The 17,392-nt window shown below is 35.6% G+C and overlaps 1 protein-coding gene across 2 annotated transcripts in view; it reads left to right on the forward strand.

Moving 5' to 3' along the window:
* Positions 1 to 17,392, forward strand: part of ADGRA1 (adhesion G protein-coupled receptor A1) — a 258,986-nt gene that overhangs the window by 103,732 nt on the left and 137,862 nt on the right. For both annotated transcript variants that reach the window (XM_086901196.1, XM_086901197.1), the window contains 2 exons: positions 4,082 to 4,153; positions 4,902 to 5,065. In XM_086901196.1, the coding sequence (XP_086757322.1) occupies positions 4,082 to 4,153; positions 4,902 to 5,065 (236 nt within the window). The remainder of the gene's footprint in view (positions 1 to 4,081; positions 4,154 to 4,901; positions 5,066 to 17,392) is intronic.

Here is a 17,392-nt window from a genome sequence, read left to right on the forward strand (position 1 = left end):
ACATAAACCACAAGAAATGGTCAGCTTCTTGATAATGTAGAGAAGACTTTTACTCCATTGCAATCAGGATGTGTATGTCAGGGAACAGAAACAATTTGTTGTTTCATTAGTAACCTAAAATTTTATACAGGTACTCAAATTACTGCAGCGACTTCAGCGAATCTTTGACTTCTGATTATGTTCCTTGAGATTTATCTAGTTTTTCACCCTCTTGGATTTGATTTTTTTACTCTGTAAAATGACTTCAGAATGCTTTCACATCATATGACAGATGCAGCAGGCAGTGCCTCCATGTGAGAGTAGGTTCATTACATCTTCTAAGATACCAGTTTACCTCTTTTGGCTAATACATTCCCTTTTGGCTGTGTTTATGCTGTGGTGAGGTGCATGTATTCTAAGCAGGAGTGACATAATTGAATGCAACAAGTCTTCCAAATCTCCTTTGGACCCAATGTTTCACTGTTTTGTTCCAGAATTATGTATGCAAATATATTTCTGCTAGGTAATGGAGCTGCTATCTACATTAATTCTGTTTATATTTAATCTAAGTATTAAGAGCTGTGGAATACTGGGATGATGCCACTGTGCTGATATACCAGACTTTATTTGTTTAGTCCCTCATAATTTATCTTTTCAAAATGTTGCAGCCTGAAATCTGTTTCAACAAGTAGCTACTGCTGGATCTTCCCTTTGGAGGTTCAAACCCAAACTTTCTCATTGCTTCTAATTGTTTGATTAAACTATATCTGATTTACTCTTCATCCTGCCTCTCAATCAACAACAGCAGTTAGCTTTGTGATAATATTACACTACAAATTCTTGTATGACTTTCTTGATGTCATTGCACCAACTAATCACTTTGTATGGTGCCAGAAATTAAATAAAAAACACTAACACAGTTAATCAAACAGCCCCTATTTCAGCAAATAAGGAAATACACAATGTAACCTGCTCTCTCTGTATTTCTGTTGTCATTCTTTTATACCTTCTGTCCCTTTTTTTTTTTTTTTTTCACAGATCAATCTGTTACTGTTGCATTCAACTTTTGCTTTTTAATGCTTCTCTTAAGAGGGAAGCATTCTTCATATTCATATACTTCTGCTTCTATCTATATTCTGCCTCAAATGGTACTTTGATACGTGTAACTATTTTTGTTTTGTGGAATTTGTCATTTATATTAAAACTTTTGGCAAAAGTGCTTCATTAATTTTTATAAAAGCACAAGTATTGGTTTGTGAAAAAACAAGTGTAGACTTTCTAAGTAAGACTGAAATGTTTTACCTCTGATAAAACTGAAAGCACATCTTTCTATTAATGGAGTGAGTTCATGGCACAGTAAGTGCTATAAGCTTTGGTGCATTAATTTGTTGTATTTAGAATGTTTGCAAAGTAGGTGTTAGAGACATTTTTAGAACAAATGCCCCTTTAAATCAAGCTAGAGTGGGGTTTTAGGGTATCTGAAATAGAGGAATTTTACAACACTGTACATCTGCAGTATTTTAATACATAAGGTAAATTGTGTGCACTAAAGAACCAGGTATTTACAGAGTGCTGCATCAGCTCAGAAATGAAAGAGTTATTTGGGTGATTTGAGAAGATTTCTGACATTTTGTTAAAGAACAATCTGTTTCCACTGTTAGATATCCAAATATTGTAATTATGTTTCTTGGACAAAGAAATGTGTTGCTTTGTGACTTACACAGCTCTGTGAACATGATCCTAGTCTGCTAATTATTAGTAGTAATATGGAAACTTCAAACTAGGTCATTGCCAGAAGAACAGGAAAAGTTTAATAGCTGCCTTTCTGCTGATGTCACTGTCAGGAGCTCAATTATTCCATCACTTGCTAAAAAGGAATGCTATAGAAATTCTCCAGTCTCCTGTAAATGGAACACAAATCTGGAATTTTTAGGTTAGTGCAGGGTAAGTCAGTTCTGGCTCGATGTCTTGATGAATTTGGTAGGACCTCAGAGCTCATGGATTCAGTCCACACCAAGTGAGCACCTCTGGCAGGTGCATCTGCTGAACCCTGCTCTGTCCACTGTGCAAATGACCTACAGTTTGTCTCCAGTTCCTAAAATATTGACCAGACATAAAACTTCCCTTCAGTCCAAATGGAATCACCAAACTTCAGTCTTGGTGCTCTGTTTGTTTTGCCATATGAAGCCTGGCAAGCTGTTTAAGGGAGAGCCTGGGATTTGCATCAGATTGGAAACCTCCCTGTTCTGCAGGGCAAGGCAAAGGACAGGACTGGGCAGATTGCTTTCCCCACGTGTCAGCTCAGTAAGTTTATACTCATGCAAATGCTTTCATATTACTGAAACCACTTCTGATTTACTTCAGTGTAAATGTCAGGGTTTTCAATTTCTGATTTAGTCTTTTTAATGTCTCAGTTCACTGAGCTGCTGCAGCATATGCCTTGTGTCAGGCCTTACATATAAAAAACACATAGGTAGATCCATCTAATTTTAAACAAAGAGGTTAAAAGAGTCTGTGAAATGCTCAATATTTTTAGTTTCCTGTTGACAAACTCAAAATATTGAAGGTAGAGAAATATCTATCTACAGATTGATTTCCACCTTCAGACATACCCACACATTAAGAGGTACATGAAAATTCTTCCAAGAGCTTTGCACCACAACTGTATAAAGGTGCACTGTTAAATGAAATTTTAAAAATTAGTTCAGTTATATCAACACATCTAATTGTCACTCAATAATTTCACTTTGTTGCTGAGCCAGTTTATTTTTATACTCTTACCAGAATTTTGTTTTAAACTACGAAAAAATTCTGAAGTGTTACATACAAAAATGAAATTAATTACTGCTTCAAAAGTGTATTAAACTAATTTATAAATTAGCAACATTTTCTCTTCTTACTTGAATTCACTGCTCTGTAGATTTCTGGGCAGGTTTCAGTAGAAAGCAGGGTTCTCAAGTTTCAGATTTACTTTGGTTCCTTACCTGGTACGGATCTGTTGCAGCTTAATAGATTCCTCACTGCGAGCACATTGCTCCTGATGTGAATGTCACTCTTCAGTTTAGCTTACGTTCTTTTACTTTGTAGACAAAAGAGAAGTAAATTTAATAATTACAGCAACATTCTTTTTAAGGAAAAAGTAATGAAACCATTTTCTTTGCTACTCTTCCTTTTTTTTTTTTTTCCCCCGTATATGCAAAATATCTTCAGTGAAGAGCTCGGAAATTTTCCACATAACTGAATTTTTGTAACCAGCCTCGAATTCAAACAGATAGTGTTCAGGAGAGAAAGGAATATATTTCAATATTTCATAAGTAGATAATTCATACGCTCTGAAATGGTAATCTTGGATATGCACTAATTTTTAAGATTATGGGTATAGGAAAAGACATTATTACTTGACAATTATTACTTGACAATTAAGCTTTTAATTTTTGTACTACTAAGGCACTGGCAGAGCAATACTGCTAAACTGTGTAAAAGTGAATTGCCTCTGTTTGCAAGTATTCAGCCTGAGCCATTCAGCCATCAAGACAAAAGTAGAGCAGTAATTAAAATGGAAATATCCTAGTTTAAGGATGGGAAAAACTGGTGTGTTTAAAGTCCTTTGTAATAAAACTATTTGTGTAGCCACTTTGGAAACTCATTACTGTTTTAAGGAATTGCTTGGATTCTTTGGAACATTACTAAATTAAGACACTGTTTTTATTTCTTTAACTTGAAGTGACATTCTGTATATACAATAAAAATACAATATAGGTCTCACTGACTAATCATTTTATTAATATTTTCTGTCAAATTCTAGAATATTCTCTTCTCAGATTCTGTTCTTTTAAATGTAGAAGTGCTCCTCTTTATGAGACCAAGTGAATTGTATGTATTTCTGCTGGGAAAATAAAACAAGTTAGTGTGTGTGAAATGATTTAAATATTACTGTCACCTACCAAAACCAAAAAAGCAACATACCAAATTTAAATATGTTTTTATTGTTGTCAAGAAAACAAAACTTCTTAATTACCATTGGGAAAATTATATTCTATAACAATTTTCTTTTCTTCTTGTATTTGTTATAACCAACAGTAAATTGCTTTTTTCCCCCTAGGAATTTGTCAGGGAATATTTTTTCAAGTCTCATGAATGGACTTTTTTCTGAGCTGCTAGCTCTGAAAGCCCTGTGAGTATCATTCCTTTTGTTTGTAAATCTGAAATATTTCAGAAAGACATTAGAATAAACACAGCAGAGTTGCATATGAATTCAAACAGGATTGCTTCTAGAGATGCATTCCAAAAATAAAATCTGCATTATTTTGTTATCCATGTCTGGCTAGCTGTTGATGAGCTGCCATCTTTACCTTTTGCAGGGAAATGGACAGCACTGACAATTCAACCCCATTCCTGGCTAGCCCAATCTAGTGCTCCTGACTAGCACCCCATTTTTTTTTTCTTTATAGTTATAATCTTAAACTTTTTCATGGCTTCATGCATTACATCTTATTTGGCCTCTGCACAAAACCAGTAATGTTAAACATTTTTCCTGGAATTATAATAACAGTTCCCAGTTATTGATATTAATTGTACCTGCCTAAGATATAAGAGTGTGTACGGAATGTTTCTAGAGAGGTTTTTAGTAAATGAAAGTATGCTGTAGTATGATTTTCTGCAGTAACACAGACTCAAAATTATTTCAGTAGTCAATGATGCTGTTCTGGAACCAAATCCAGAATTTTTGCATAATGTTATGGAAGTAATTACCAGTGGGGCAATGTGCATTGGTTGTCTCAGACTGTCTTTGTATTCATGCATCCACAGTTATGCATTTATCCAGAATTCTCTTTGGAATTAGATAATTTATATCTAGCAGAAGAAAGTATGTTCATGGAAACTGCATGTGTACCAACTGTGGTCATTCTTTGCCTTTGTAGACATTTCAACACTGATTCACTGATTTGTGACTGTAACCTAAAGTGGGTCTTGCAATGGGCCAGAAATGCTTCAGTCCGAATAGCAGAGGAAACAGTTTGTGCTTACCCCAGTGCTTTACATGGACTGTCACTTTATAACCTGAAGGAAAACCAGCTGATATGTGGTGAGTTGTACTCTCATTTAGCATTACAAATTGAATGCAGAGAATATACCAAAAAAAAGAGAAATTATGAAAAAAAGAAAATCTTAAATCTGACAGGTGTGTGACACAGAAGATACACCTAAGAATGAAAGAGAACAGCAAAAAATAGACATTTCTTATTTCATGTCTCAAGAACACCACTGTTCTCTAATGTATTCAGTAATATGTGATTATAATGTAAGACATTTAACTGTGATGCTAGTTCTGCATTGTATTCTTTGTGAAACTGAGGATTCCTACAGAAGTTTATGTAATGTTTCTTTCAAGTTATGTGTCTGACAGGGTGATATTGAGGTCAAATTTAATTATTTTATTTTTTTATCAACCTGTAACTATATGTTCTAGCACTGCTTCCTGGGGGTGAATGGAATACTTGCAGTGAACTTCAGTTAGGTAAATTCTATATTTGAAGAAGTTAAATGTTTGTTGGATATTTTCCACCATAAAAAACATGATAGATACAATGTGTGGGAGAAAGCAAAAAAATCCAAATAAGTAAAGAAAACTCATTTCACAATGGGCATTGTCTAGCAATGAGCAGATTAAACCAGAGATTTTTAAAAGTATCCCACAGCAGAGAAAGGATCACTGCCTGAGATGATGCCAGTGGGTTCCAGAATCAAAAGTCTAATTTCACACATAGTTGATTAATTTCAGACTCTTTGAATCTTCTACATGCTTGAATAACAGAAAATTGCTGAGACTGTGGCTTTGCTAATGTCTTTGCAAACAAAAGGAGAGTCACACATTTCTCCTAATAACCACAGGAATAATGATGTGTGTTGCTATCAAACATGCTCATAGCAGAAGGGAGATCAGTTGACTGGAATGATATATAGAGAATGGGTTTTAACAACAAATACATACATTTATAAGTTGGAAGAGATTTGAAAAGATGTGAATATTACCTACAGATGGTCCATCAGGTGAATTGTTAAGGAAACACAGATGGGTGTCTGGAGGCAGACATGGAACAGTCTCTTGGGAGCAAAAGGCAGAGACATTTCCAGTAGCCTGTGTTACCAAACATTTGAATTCTGCAATACTCTTCAAATATCAAACTCACATTTTATAGCGAGCCAGCATGGGCATCCTCATAGAGATCCATTTCCCAGCAGGAAAAGTACTTCTAAAAGTGCTGGCACGATCAGGAGAGTGATTAAGGACTGTTAATTGGTATTTCCAGGTAACAAATGAATATAAATCTCTGAACTACAGAGGAAATGAAAGCAATTTCTCAGAATTTCATAATTTAATTCCTAATAGGACTTCCTATCACACCTTTGATAGAGAATTTATGATGCCCATCTAGTTCTGACTCCTATTTACAATCTCCACAGAACACTTGACAAGGGCAGTAATGACTGCCAGTGGCTTGACATTGCTTCCAATATCCACAGAGAATTTTACAGTGGTTATAATTGCTGAGCCTTCCACCAGCTCTGTAATATCTGCCAGGTATTTCATGGTGCTCAGAGTATCTGCTGGGTAGCTCACAGTGTCCAGAACATTTAGCAATTTCATTTTCACTACGTTAATTTGAGTTAAGGCATAATAGAGGGCTGTCTGGCACCAAAATAATAATAGCTATTGAAAACGATTTATAAATATTATGTGTTGAAATATGCACAGAGCTGATCAAATTAAACATATCTTAAAGAAAATATTGAGTGACTTAAAAATTATAAACTCCTTCATGTGAACATCATCCATACTGTCAGACATTTTCATTTATAGTCACTGATCTTCCTTCGACATGCAAAAAGATGTCATGAGATATCACAGTCACAAGATGAGCAAAAAATAGAAGAATGAAAGGACAAAAAACAAAACTATGAGAGAAATGGGCAGAGTTTTACAGGAGAGTTAAGGAGTGAACCAGAAAGTCAAAGTATGTGGATTCTGAATAGCTACAGGGAGCAGTTTGCCATCAGGTTTTTAGGTTTATTTTATATGTTGAGGTGAGAAAAAAAATCATCTTTTGAATTTCTTCCTGGCAAATCTTTCTCATGCATCTACTGACTCATGATAGCCAAAGTAGTAAGTTGCCTGTTGGAAACAGTTGAAAACCTGCTTTAGGGGCTTTTAGGAGCTAAGTAACTGCACAGTTTTAGAATTCCCAGGGTTCTGCTTGCGTATTTCACTAACAGCTTTTAAGAGCTACTTAAATCTTCTTTAGCAAAATTCTCCAACTGTCAGAAATGTTTGGTTAAAAAACAATTCTTGACAATTTTGGAAATAAGGCTGAAAAGCTGGTTTGATGACAAAATACGGTTTTGCCCCTGTCTTCTGCCTTAATGGTGAGGGACTGTGATGAATTCATAATGGTGTGGACAGAGTATCTTTCTGAAAAATGGTTGTGAAATTGGCTTCATGCAGTGCCTTGTTACTCGTTCTCCGTGACTCCAAATACAAGTTACTCAATTTCCAGGAGGAAAATTACATTTTCCTGAATATGAGTGCTATAAATTCCACCTGAGGTCTGATAGGAGTCTGCGCTTTTCCCTGGCTCAATCATCAGCAGGGATGGATTCTCTAGGCCAAATTCTTCACTCAGGAAAGCCGTGTATGAGTTCTTGTCTTAAGGAGATTGTGAAAGATTGCTGTTAAAGCTGGGTTTTGATTATTTATACTGATGAATGAGATATTAGAATTCAGCTTCTCAGTCTCAAAACTGTATTGATGTTACTAAACAGCATGAAGAAGTAAAAATTCAGTTGTTCTGCAAATTACAGTTGACATACAACTGTGAGGGAGTGCTTTTCTGTTAGAAAATGTTGACTCATCAAAACAGATGTTTGGAAAAGGGCTGACTTTGTTTTTTCCCCCACTTAGATTTTATTTAAAAGTTAGAAAGTTGTTGACATAACATCAATAATATTTATATAGAAATTTTGACTAAAATGCTGAAAATATTTACTAAATATTGCCAAAAAAAATATTGGAAAGGTCAAAGAATAAAAACAATTTTTATAGTGCCCAAAGACATTTGTTTGTTTGTTTGTTGGTTTGTTAATTTATGCCACAGAGAAAATGATCTAATTCTCCTGGGACAGAATGCTGTTCCTCATTCAGATCTCCTACAAATTAAAATCTTGGAGTTTGAATATGTATATGCTTTACTGATTTTTATAAATAAGTAATTGAGAACATGTTATTCCTTTAGTTAATTAAAAAAGAAATTGTTTGAAAAGAAAATATAAAAGGATATTAAAAAAAATATATTTTAAAAATATTAAAAAAACCCAGAGAAATCTGGGGTTTTTTGCTTAGAGTTTATTGCATTAATACATAATAAATTACATTTTTATTCTTTATCATTAAGCATTTTTTCATGCAGTTGGTAAATAAGTTTTGTTCTTTTTTGGTGTCAGTAGCTTTTCAGGTTTCTGTGGTCTAATCATGGTCATGATATGGTTGCATGGACCTATAAAGCAGGTCAAAAGGTTCAAAGAACTAGAGGTAGTGTCTTGGATCTCAGGAAATCTAAATGCAAAGAGTCTACATTGTTTTCAAGTGATTTTGTGTCACTAAAGGACACAAATGATTCACACAAATGCCTCTCAATGTCAGAACAGGAAAGAAGTAACTTTATTCTCTGACTCCAGTATTTATAGATTCTTGACAATGACCAGGGACTGGATAATTAAGTTATCACCTTCCCAAGCACACTGGTCATGCAAAACTTCTATCAAAAGACATTTCTTAGAAGGAATGTAATAAACAACTTACGTTTATAGGACTTTCATGGGAAAGTAACTAAAACTGTGAATACATTATCAGAAGGCTTTAAGTTTCAGGGCAGTTTTGCTCTGCTCATCCAGATGGTTTCCTGTGCATAAATTCACATCATTGCACCCCAGCTCTTCAGGCAAGCTCGCTGTGCTGCATGAGACCTTTCCTGTAGTTGTCCTTACCTCTCCAAGCCATGCTGTGAGGCAGTCTGCCAGAAAAAAATAAAGCAGTCTTGCCCTATAAAGCAATCTTAAACAGTCCTGGGTGGCTCAGGCCATGTTAGAAGAGCTTGCATATCTGACCCCATATGAGATGCTGGCTAAAGGTAATTCCCAAAAACCACGCTCACCCTTTTTGTCTGTGTTGGTGTAAAGCGATGCACAGGTCTTTTCCTGGGAAGAAACAAATCCATTGCTCCTCTCTGTATTATGCTTCTGTATTAAATGTTTCTGTTTCCCAGTTCTTCATGGTCTGTGTTGAATTGAATGGGAAAAAATCTCTTTCCATGTTGAGCTGCTTCAACACAGGACTGTAGGACAAGAGTTACAAGAAGTTCTATGATACAGCATTATTTCTTCACCTATACTCTGCACATCTCTGGAAAACCCATGCTGTTGCAATAATTACAGCCAGCAAATGGAGACAATTAGCAGAACTAGTATTTATACACGTTCTCTGGATACCCTCTGCAGCAACTAAACTTCAAAGGTAAAGGAAATACCTATAAGCACAAATGTTAGATACCTTCATTGAAGACACAGTCTCAGGGGAAAATATGGTACAAACAGAACTTGAAAAACACAGAGTAACATCAAATCACAAGACAAATATCTCAACTGAGTCATTTTCCTTTCTTGTATTAACATGGGTGAGGTAGCATCTGGTTTTAGGTACCATCCCATCTACTGTAAATACTTCTCTATTCACAGGAGCCTGTTTTTCAGAGGTGGAGTATCCAGAGCTTCAGTACCCAGAAGCTTGATTTGAATTCTCTTGTTGCTCTGTGTGCTTCACATTCATGAAAATCAACTGTAGGGTGTTTCACAGTGGGGTCATTACAGTAAATTAAATAAATATTTTAAATAAGTAAATATTTTTAAAGTATGTATTATGCCAGAATTTGTGTTTTGTCCATGGGTGGTGCATCTGTTGGTTGTGATCCACAGACTTGTAAGTATTTACATCAAAGTTACAGTGAGAAATTCTTTGAGTTGGTTCATAATTTACTAAAAGCTTTCATAGTCAATTTGGACTTCCACTGGGGACATCAAGGAGCGAGCACTCAAAATAGAGCTGGAGTTTTGTCTGGGTAGGATCTGTGTGGTGAGGCTGCTGCCATGCCTTAGGGCTGTCTACTGAGAAAAGTGTTCACACTGCAGTGGAATAAAAATCCATCCTACTGAAAACAGAGATGAGAAAAGAAGATAAGAATTACAAGTCGTGAGAGTCCAACAGCGTTTGAATTATTACTCAGTCTCTGAATTCTGTAAACTACCTTAGTTTAAAGTGTTAGCTCATGAGTGAAATTAGCAAGTTCTGACTCATAAAATATTATTGAAATGTGGGGTTTGGGATATGATAGACTCCCTTCTTAGGAGGGACACTTCAAAGGGAGAAGGAAAAATCAAAGAGATAAATCCTTTTCTCACTTCTGTATTCTGCAATAAAATTCTTTAAATGTTTCATAGAAAATGTAAATAATTTATTGGAAGGGAGGAGATAAAGTTGTTAGGGAATTGTTTGTACTTAACCAGCACCTTGTCTTTTGTAGTTTGCCTCACTTCACTGAGAATCAGAGTATCTGTTCCCCCAAAGGAGCAGAGTCAGGGTAAAATGTAGGCACTTTTTGCTCTGATGCTTTGTACCTGTTCACACTGAAACTTGTGCAAAGCAAAAGAAAAAAAAAAAAAAAGAAGAAAACACATTTTTATTCATTTGAGTTGTGTTCTCAGAGGTTTCTTGTCCATTTTAAGATTCAATTTCTTATAAAGGTAGGAAGTACTTTCATCATTACCTATCTACTGTCACATTTTCTAATCTGCATTTCTCATACTTAAATATCAGGACAACATTAGGGTACATTTCTCTCAGGCCACATGCTGCTCCCTAGCCTATTTTTACAAGTAATTTTTTCTTTTTTTGCAACCTTACCTAAAATAGCAACAAATTCAAAACATTCCAGACATTTAAAATAAATTAGAATAATACCATTGGGAAAAAATAGAACATTTTCTTTTCTAGACTTTCTCTATAAAGCACTTGCATTTTTTTGAAGCAGCCTTTCTTTTCCTTGACATAGATTCTTAAAACACAATGTGTCTTTAAATGCTTTCTCAGCAATGATGGAATAGTGTTGTTTTAGTATTGTTGTATTTGTTGAAATGTCTTTATAATTTTACCTGATGCAATTGCACATTGTTTCACCATCATAGTAAGTTACTCTCCACTGTCCAATAGCAAGAACGTTGAATGAAATATAATATCACATACTTTTAAAATGCTGAAAAAGGAAAAAAAACTAGATACTGGGGAATTTTGTCTTTGAAATTACTTTTTCAACAATTAAATTTAAGCTGAAATCAATTGAATGTATTCAGCCTTGATCTGTGTCAGTTTTTAGGAATACTGTCAACTCTTTTGTGTCAGGGATATTGGTTAAGAAGTGAGATTTGAATTTCCTTTTTTTCATGTGGTGCCAAAAGTTAAATATCTACATTGCCATTCAAGTCCTAAAATTATATATATTTGCACATAAATTGTCCTTAAAAATTTCCTTTTCTATGTAAAATATATTGCAAGAAGAAACACTGGCTTAAAATTATCAAGGAGTATTTTTTCTTCATTTATTTTTTCTCATTGTACACAAAACATATTTTTGGTGTCATTTTTTACTTACTTAGGGATGGGTTTGAGATTCTTGTTTCAACCATTTCTTTAATTTACAAGTCATTCTTACTACATTAACGCAGTGTAAATATTGAACTGTGGGGGGTTTTCAGTATGTAGTAACTGACTAAACTCAAAACCTCAAGGAGGAAGAATGATGGATTAATTATCCAGATTTAGATTTTAGTCCTGCAGTTTCTTGGCAGTCCACAGGTAGCTTGCTGCATTCATGCAACATCATTGTCTTCCTGAAGATGCAGAATCAAGACTTCAGCTCTAATTCTGCAGGGAGTGCCTAATCACATGAATAAGTCTAATTATGTTAAAAGAGGAATATTCACACTAATAACCTTTCACAGGATTAGGTTTTGCACGATATGGATAGTGATACAATTAGCAGTATTTAAATCCTCCTCCAATTAATTTGGTTTACAATGTTAGCAATTCAGGATTTTCTTCAAAAAGAAAACATGCATAATAACAGAATGTATATAAATCAGATAATATAACTGTATATTTCAGCTCTTTCAAAGATGGATGGAGTAAATTCATTTTATGTCAGAGCTAAGTGGCCATTTTTTTAGTGAAGTTGGTTTTCATGTTATCATTAGGTAGTATGAAATGAACAATGCTTTAACCTTTTGTCTCCAAATTCTAGATTTCTCATCTAATATGATCAGTCTCAAAATGGGGGGAAAGGACTATGATGCCCTAAATTTAATATTAAACATTGTTATCTGATTTCTTTAGTGGCAGTTTAGAACACTGCTGCAGGATTGAGACCATAAAATTAGTAACAGTTAAATCTTATGTGAAATAGCAGAAATATTAAAGTGTTCATTTGAGGATGAAATTTTACTACAATTTATTTTCTTGCATCTGTGCTCACACATGAAAATCCAGTTCAACAGAAATTTTAATCCCTGAAATCTTGCTGATTTAGATGCTGGAAATGTACCCAGTTGGTTTTTTCCTCCATCGCTTACTCTTACATACTGCATTAGAATTTTTTAATGAACACTTTTATCTTATTTTCTGCATTGTCTTTGGCTACTGTTCCAAAAATCATGCAAAATAGCTGAAGAAAAATTTAACCAAGGTGGAGTGAGAATAGCAGTGAAATGAGGCCTTTTTAATCTTCAAACTTCTGCCCTTGATCACTTGGCTATTCAAAAGCCAGTTGCTCATGAACAAAACAATGTTAAAATAGATAGCCTTGACTATGACCCATTGAGTACCTCTGAAAATATATTCTTTATTTATTATGGTAACATGAACACTAAAACACTACGGTTAAATTTTATAGTGGTGATTTCTAGATAAAATTGTATTAGCTTTTAAACAAACCAGTAACAACGCTTATTAGAGTTTGCTGTGATTAATCTGAATTGTTACCGTAGGAAAATTCCCAGTAAAGCTCCCATCCTAACAATCTCTCTTTATATAGTGGCATTTCACATTTTTATAGTACACTTCAACATACAGCACTTTCTTTAATGTTTGTATAAAAATGGCTGTTGAGAGTTTCTGACACTGACAGCTGGGCTGAAGGGAGTTTAGGGTGGAAAACTTTTATACTTCAACAGAATTGTTGCTCCATCAGTATTTCTTTTATTAACTTCTTTTTCTTTTTTACATTCTGGCATAGATGAGGACTGTGCAGCCTGCTGGACTCTGGGCAGTTAGGGACAATCACTGACACTTTTGGGACCTTCCTGCCACCATCTTTCTGTGATCTGACCGTGCAGTTATGATTTGAAAATAAAAAAGGTTTAAAGTTTGGAAAGATGAGTGCTACCACTGCACTTCCCAGTTAGATAAGGCTAATCAGTATATTTGATTGTACCTGTTGGACCAATTGGAGTGGGTCCAGAGAAGAGCCACAAAGATGATTTGAGGCATGGAACATCTTTCCTGTGAGGAAAGGCTGAGGGAGTTGTGGTTGCTCAGCTGCAGAGGTGAAGGCTCCAAGACCTCAGTGCATCCTTTCAGTACCTAGAGAGGGTTTATAGGAAAAACAGGAGCAGATTTTTTAGTAGAGCCTGTAGCAATAGGAGAAATGGTTTTAAACTAAAAGGATCTATTTGCATTAACTATAAGGAAGAAGTTTTTTACAATAAGGGTAGTGAGACACTGGCAGTGGGCGACACAGAAATGTGATGTATGCGCCATTCCTGGAAACATTCGAGGTCAGGTTGGATGGGACTCTGAGCAAACCTGGGCAGCAAATGTCCCTGCTCATTCTGGGGGCAGTTGGACATGGTGACGTTTAAAGGTCCGTTCCAACCCAAACCATTCTCCGATTCTGTGATTTTGTAGAGCTGGGTGCTTTACCTTTCCACTGCCATTTTTATTAAATGCAAGCTGTAATGAGTATGCAAAGCCATGAGCCAGCCAGTTCACTTGCCATAAGGGTAATTTGAGTAATCAAAATTAGCTTTCTAACAGTGGGTTTCTGACTGGTGCCAGGAAGAAATTTGTGTTGATCAATCTTCCAGTGCCATAGCTGTCAATATGTTGTGGTCGTCAAGTTTCAGTGTATGGCAAGTAATCAAATGCTCCCCAGCTTCTGAAGTAGAGTTCTGGGACAATTTGAAAATAAAAAATTGAAAAGTTGAAGCAGTTTTATTTGATAGGAAAGAAATCAGTGATGAGAAAACTATTCTTTAGATTTCTATGCCAGTGCAAGACAGTGCAATCTTTTAATTGTTTAACTGGAACAAAACACTGAATTTCATGTTGTGGAAATCTTTCAAGTAACTGTTGCCATTTTACAAATTAAAATGTTATGATATTCGACATTTATATTAAATAAATGAAACCTATTATTAAATAAGTGAAACCTGTTACCTCTATTTTTCACTGCCTCTACTTTCCTATCAAGTACATCGCTATCATCAGTAAATAAGAAAGGGCTTTTCCACTGCTCCCTCATAAGACACATCAGTCCCTGTGCAAAAAGGATAATTTAGTTTTACTGGAATTTAGAAATCTGGAGATACTCTTGTAGACAAAGACAGGTTAAATAAATTTGTCATGGCTGGAAATGTCATCCATCTGCTGAGTGTTAGATGAAACCTGTACTACTTGGATTTGCCAAAAGTGACTGGATTTGAATTGTACATTACCCAGCTCAGCTTTTCTTAGTTTCTATGTAGCTGTAAATTATTTTGAGTAAATAAATCAGATTAGTTATAGAATCCAAGTGAGTCTTGAAGACTCATCCAAAGCTATGTTTGTAGCTCATCTTGGCATATTTGCACTGAATTTCAGCTCCTTTTGCGTCTGTGGAATTACCTCTATGAGGTTAGCTAACCCAGTAACTGGAGCACCAGTAGTAATGGACTGTGACAGCCTGGGCTCACTGTCCTTCTAACTTAGGATAAATACTGTTTACTGCTTCTGCTGATCTCCTTTGATGGCTTTACAGAAGTTTGCAGGAGTATAAAAACACGATAAAGAACTTTTAGCTTTAGGTAAAACAGCATGCATGTCAGTAATCTTGCTCTTTGGTTAGTGGCTACCATTTCAGTGTTGCACTCAGCACTACAAAATAAAAAATAACCTCATAATTTTAATTATAAGATGCTGGGAAGGAAAAAAAAAATAACAACGAACCAACCAAAGCAAAAAACACTCCTTGATGAAAGACTTCTTGAAGAAAAAAAACTCATTTGAAAAGCATGTATGAGAGTGAAAGAGACTGATAAAATAGTGTGGAATATCTCTAGCCATGCCAGTATTATGAAGCTGGTGGAAATAAGAAAGCTATTACACGAACAAAAGCTCTGCTTTTTCTGCATGTGATACAAAGCTTTCTTGTCCCAAGCCCAAGAGATTTACCTTATTCTGCTGTGTTTAATACATGTTGGCATCTGTATTTACTTGATATTATGTTGAAATTGAAGCCAGGTACGGCTTTTATTAAAACTGAAGCTTGGCCTCAGCTCTGTATGCATTCTTGACTTCCTTGGCACGTGGTGTGGTCTGTGACCTTCTACACCAAACCTTTCCTCACTGCCAGCAAATTTTGCAACACAGAAACTGGCACTGGTGTTCTGGCACCTCCCTTTTTGGCAGAGCTGGCTGTTGGAGCAATTCAGATCACGCTCTTTTCTCTGGTTCCATTCGGTAAATATCATCAGATATAATTTTACACTGTCAGCAATTCAGATTTTTAGCTAATGTTTTTCAATTTGTTTTTCCTCATTTTCATCTGTCCTTTTTCTTGGATTGGTTCCTTTGCTTTGTCCTCACTTCCAGCTTTCCCCCACTGTGCTTTCCATGCACATATCTTTCCCACTGAGACTGTATACAAATATTAGAGCTCTAACTCACATTTTTGTCAGCAGGATGTGCCGCACTCTGTAGGCACACTCGGTTCAAATAAAAAGCCCATTGCCAATACAATAAATCAAGTGATTAACAAGAAGCAAAATGCCAACCTTACGGTTTTTTTCTGTCCCAGGAGCTTGTGACACACTGTAGAAAACTGATTTTTCTACCAATAAGCTGAAGTCAAAGGCATGTCATGAGAGGTGAGCACTGTAGTGCTGAACTGAAGTGTGGGCAGCCTGGAGAAACATGTGGATTTTCCTATTTCTGGTAGTGTGAAAACTGTTGATAGCAGACAAAGCCAGTTATTGAGAGCCAGGAAAAAGTACATCAGGAGAGTGTTTCTGGGAGACTGGACAGCAGAAGGTGCTGGTGTAGCGCAGGTTTATGCACTTAGTAGTGTGGAGCTGAGCTGCCCAGGTTGAAGGTTTTGCAGCTGGAAATGCAAGGGAAGTGGCTGGAGGTAGGACAGTTTCTCCAGTACCTTGTGCTGGTCATGTTGACTAATGACTAGCCAACTTTCTGTGGTGTTCAGACAATTCTGTTGCGTGGGCCAGGTTTTTGTGCTTGCGGGTTTGCTTTTTGGTCACTCCCCCAGAAGACTCGTGTGCACTCATTGGAAATGAACATTATCTAAAGAGAGTAATATGGTACTTAAAAATGTAGCTAAAATATGGGTAAAAATGCACTTCATGTTCTCATTTTTACAAGCATTTTTGTTCCATGTAAGTCAAGTAACAGCAGTATTTCCTTTGTGCTCTACTCCTTTCCAATCTTTAAAACAAAATAGAAGACCAAAATTAGATAGAAAATTAAAATACTTTTGAAATCTCAAGAATGGAATTGGAATGAAAAAATACGAAATCCATGATGTGTGTACACTTGTGTGAGACAAATTCTTTTATAAATATAATATGGGCATATGCATTGGAACATTTCCATAGAGCTTCAGTGCACCTTGCTATATTTCTATTTTTGCTAATTGTTTTTAAAATAATTTCTGTTTTCTTTTTCAACATCTTGGGACACTGCATGCATTAAAATATGCAGACATAAACTCTATTTGAAGAAAGACACAAGTGATAATCTTAATTCAGTATTTTTTGTGTAACCTGATTCCTTCTGTGTATGTCCTCGGTATTCTAGTCTAGATCTAATCTGAAATACAAGACTAGATGGCATAGAGAGTCTGGCCTTCAGTCAACAAAACCCTTTTCTGCTGAGAAGTGAAAGATAACGAAAAAGATGTAATTACTGTAATGATGGGTTAGACCTTTAGATTCATGCTGCAATCAGTGATTCCTGTGGTGCTCTGCTGCAATCATGGTTTAG

Source organism: Cyanistes caeruleus, chromosome 8 (genome assembly GCF_971803275.1).
Source record: "Cyanistes caeruleus chromosome 8, bCyaCae1.hap1.1, whole genome shotgun sequence".
Classification (NCBI taxonomy): Eukaryota; Metazoa; Chordata; class Aves; order Passeriformes; family Paridae; genus Cyanistes; species Cyanistes caeruleus.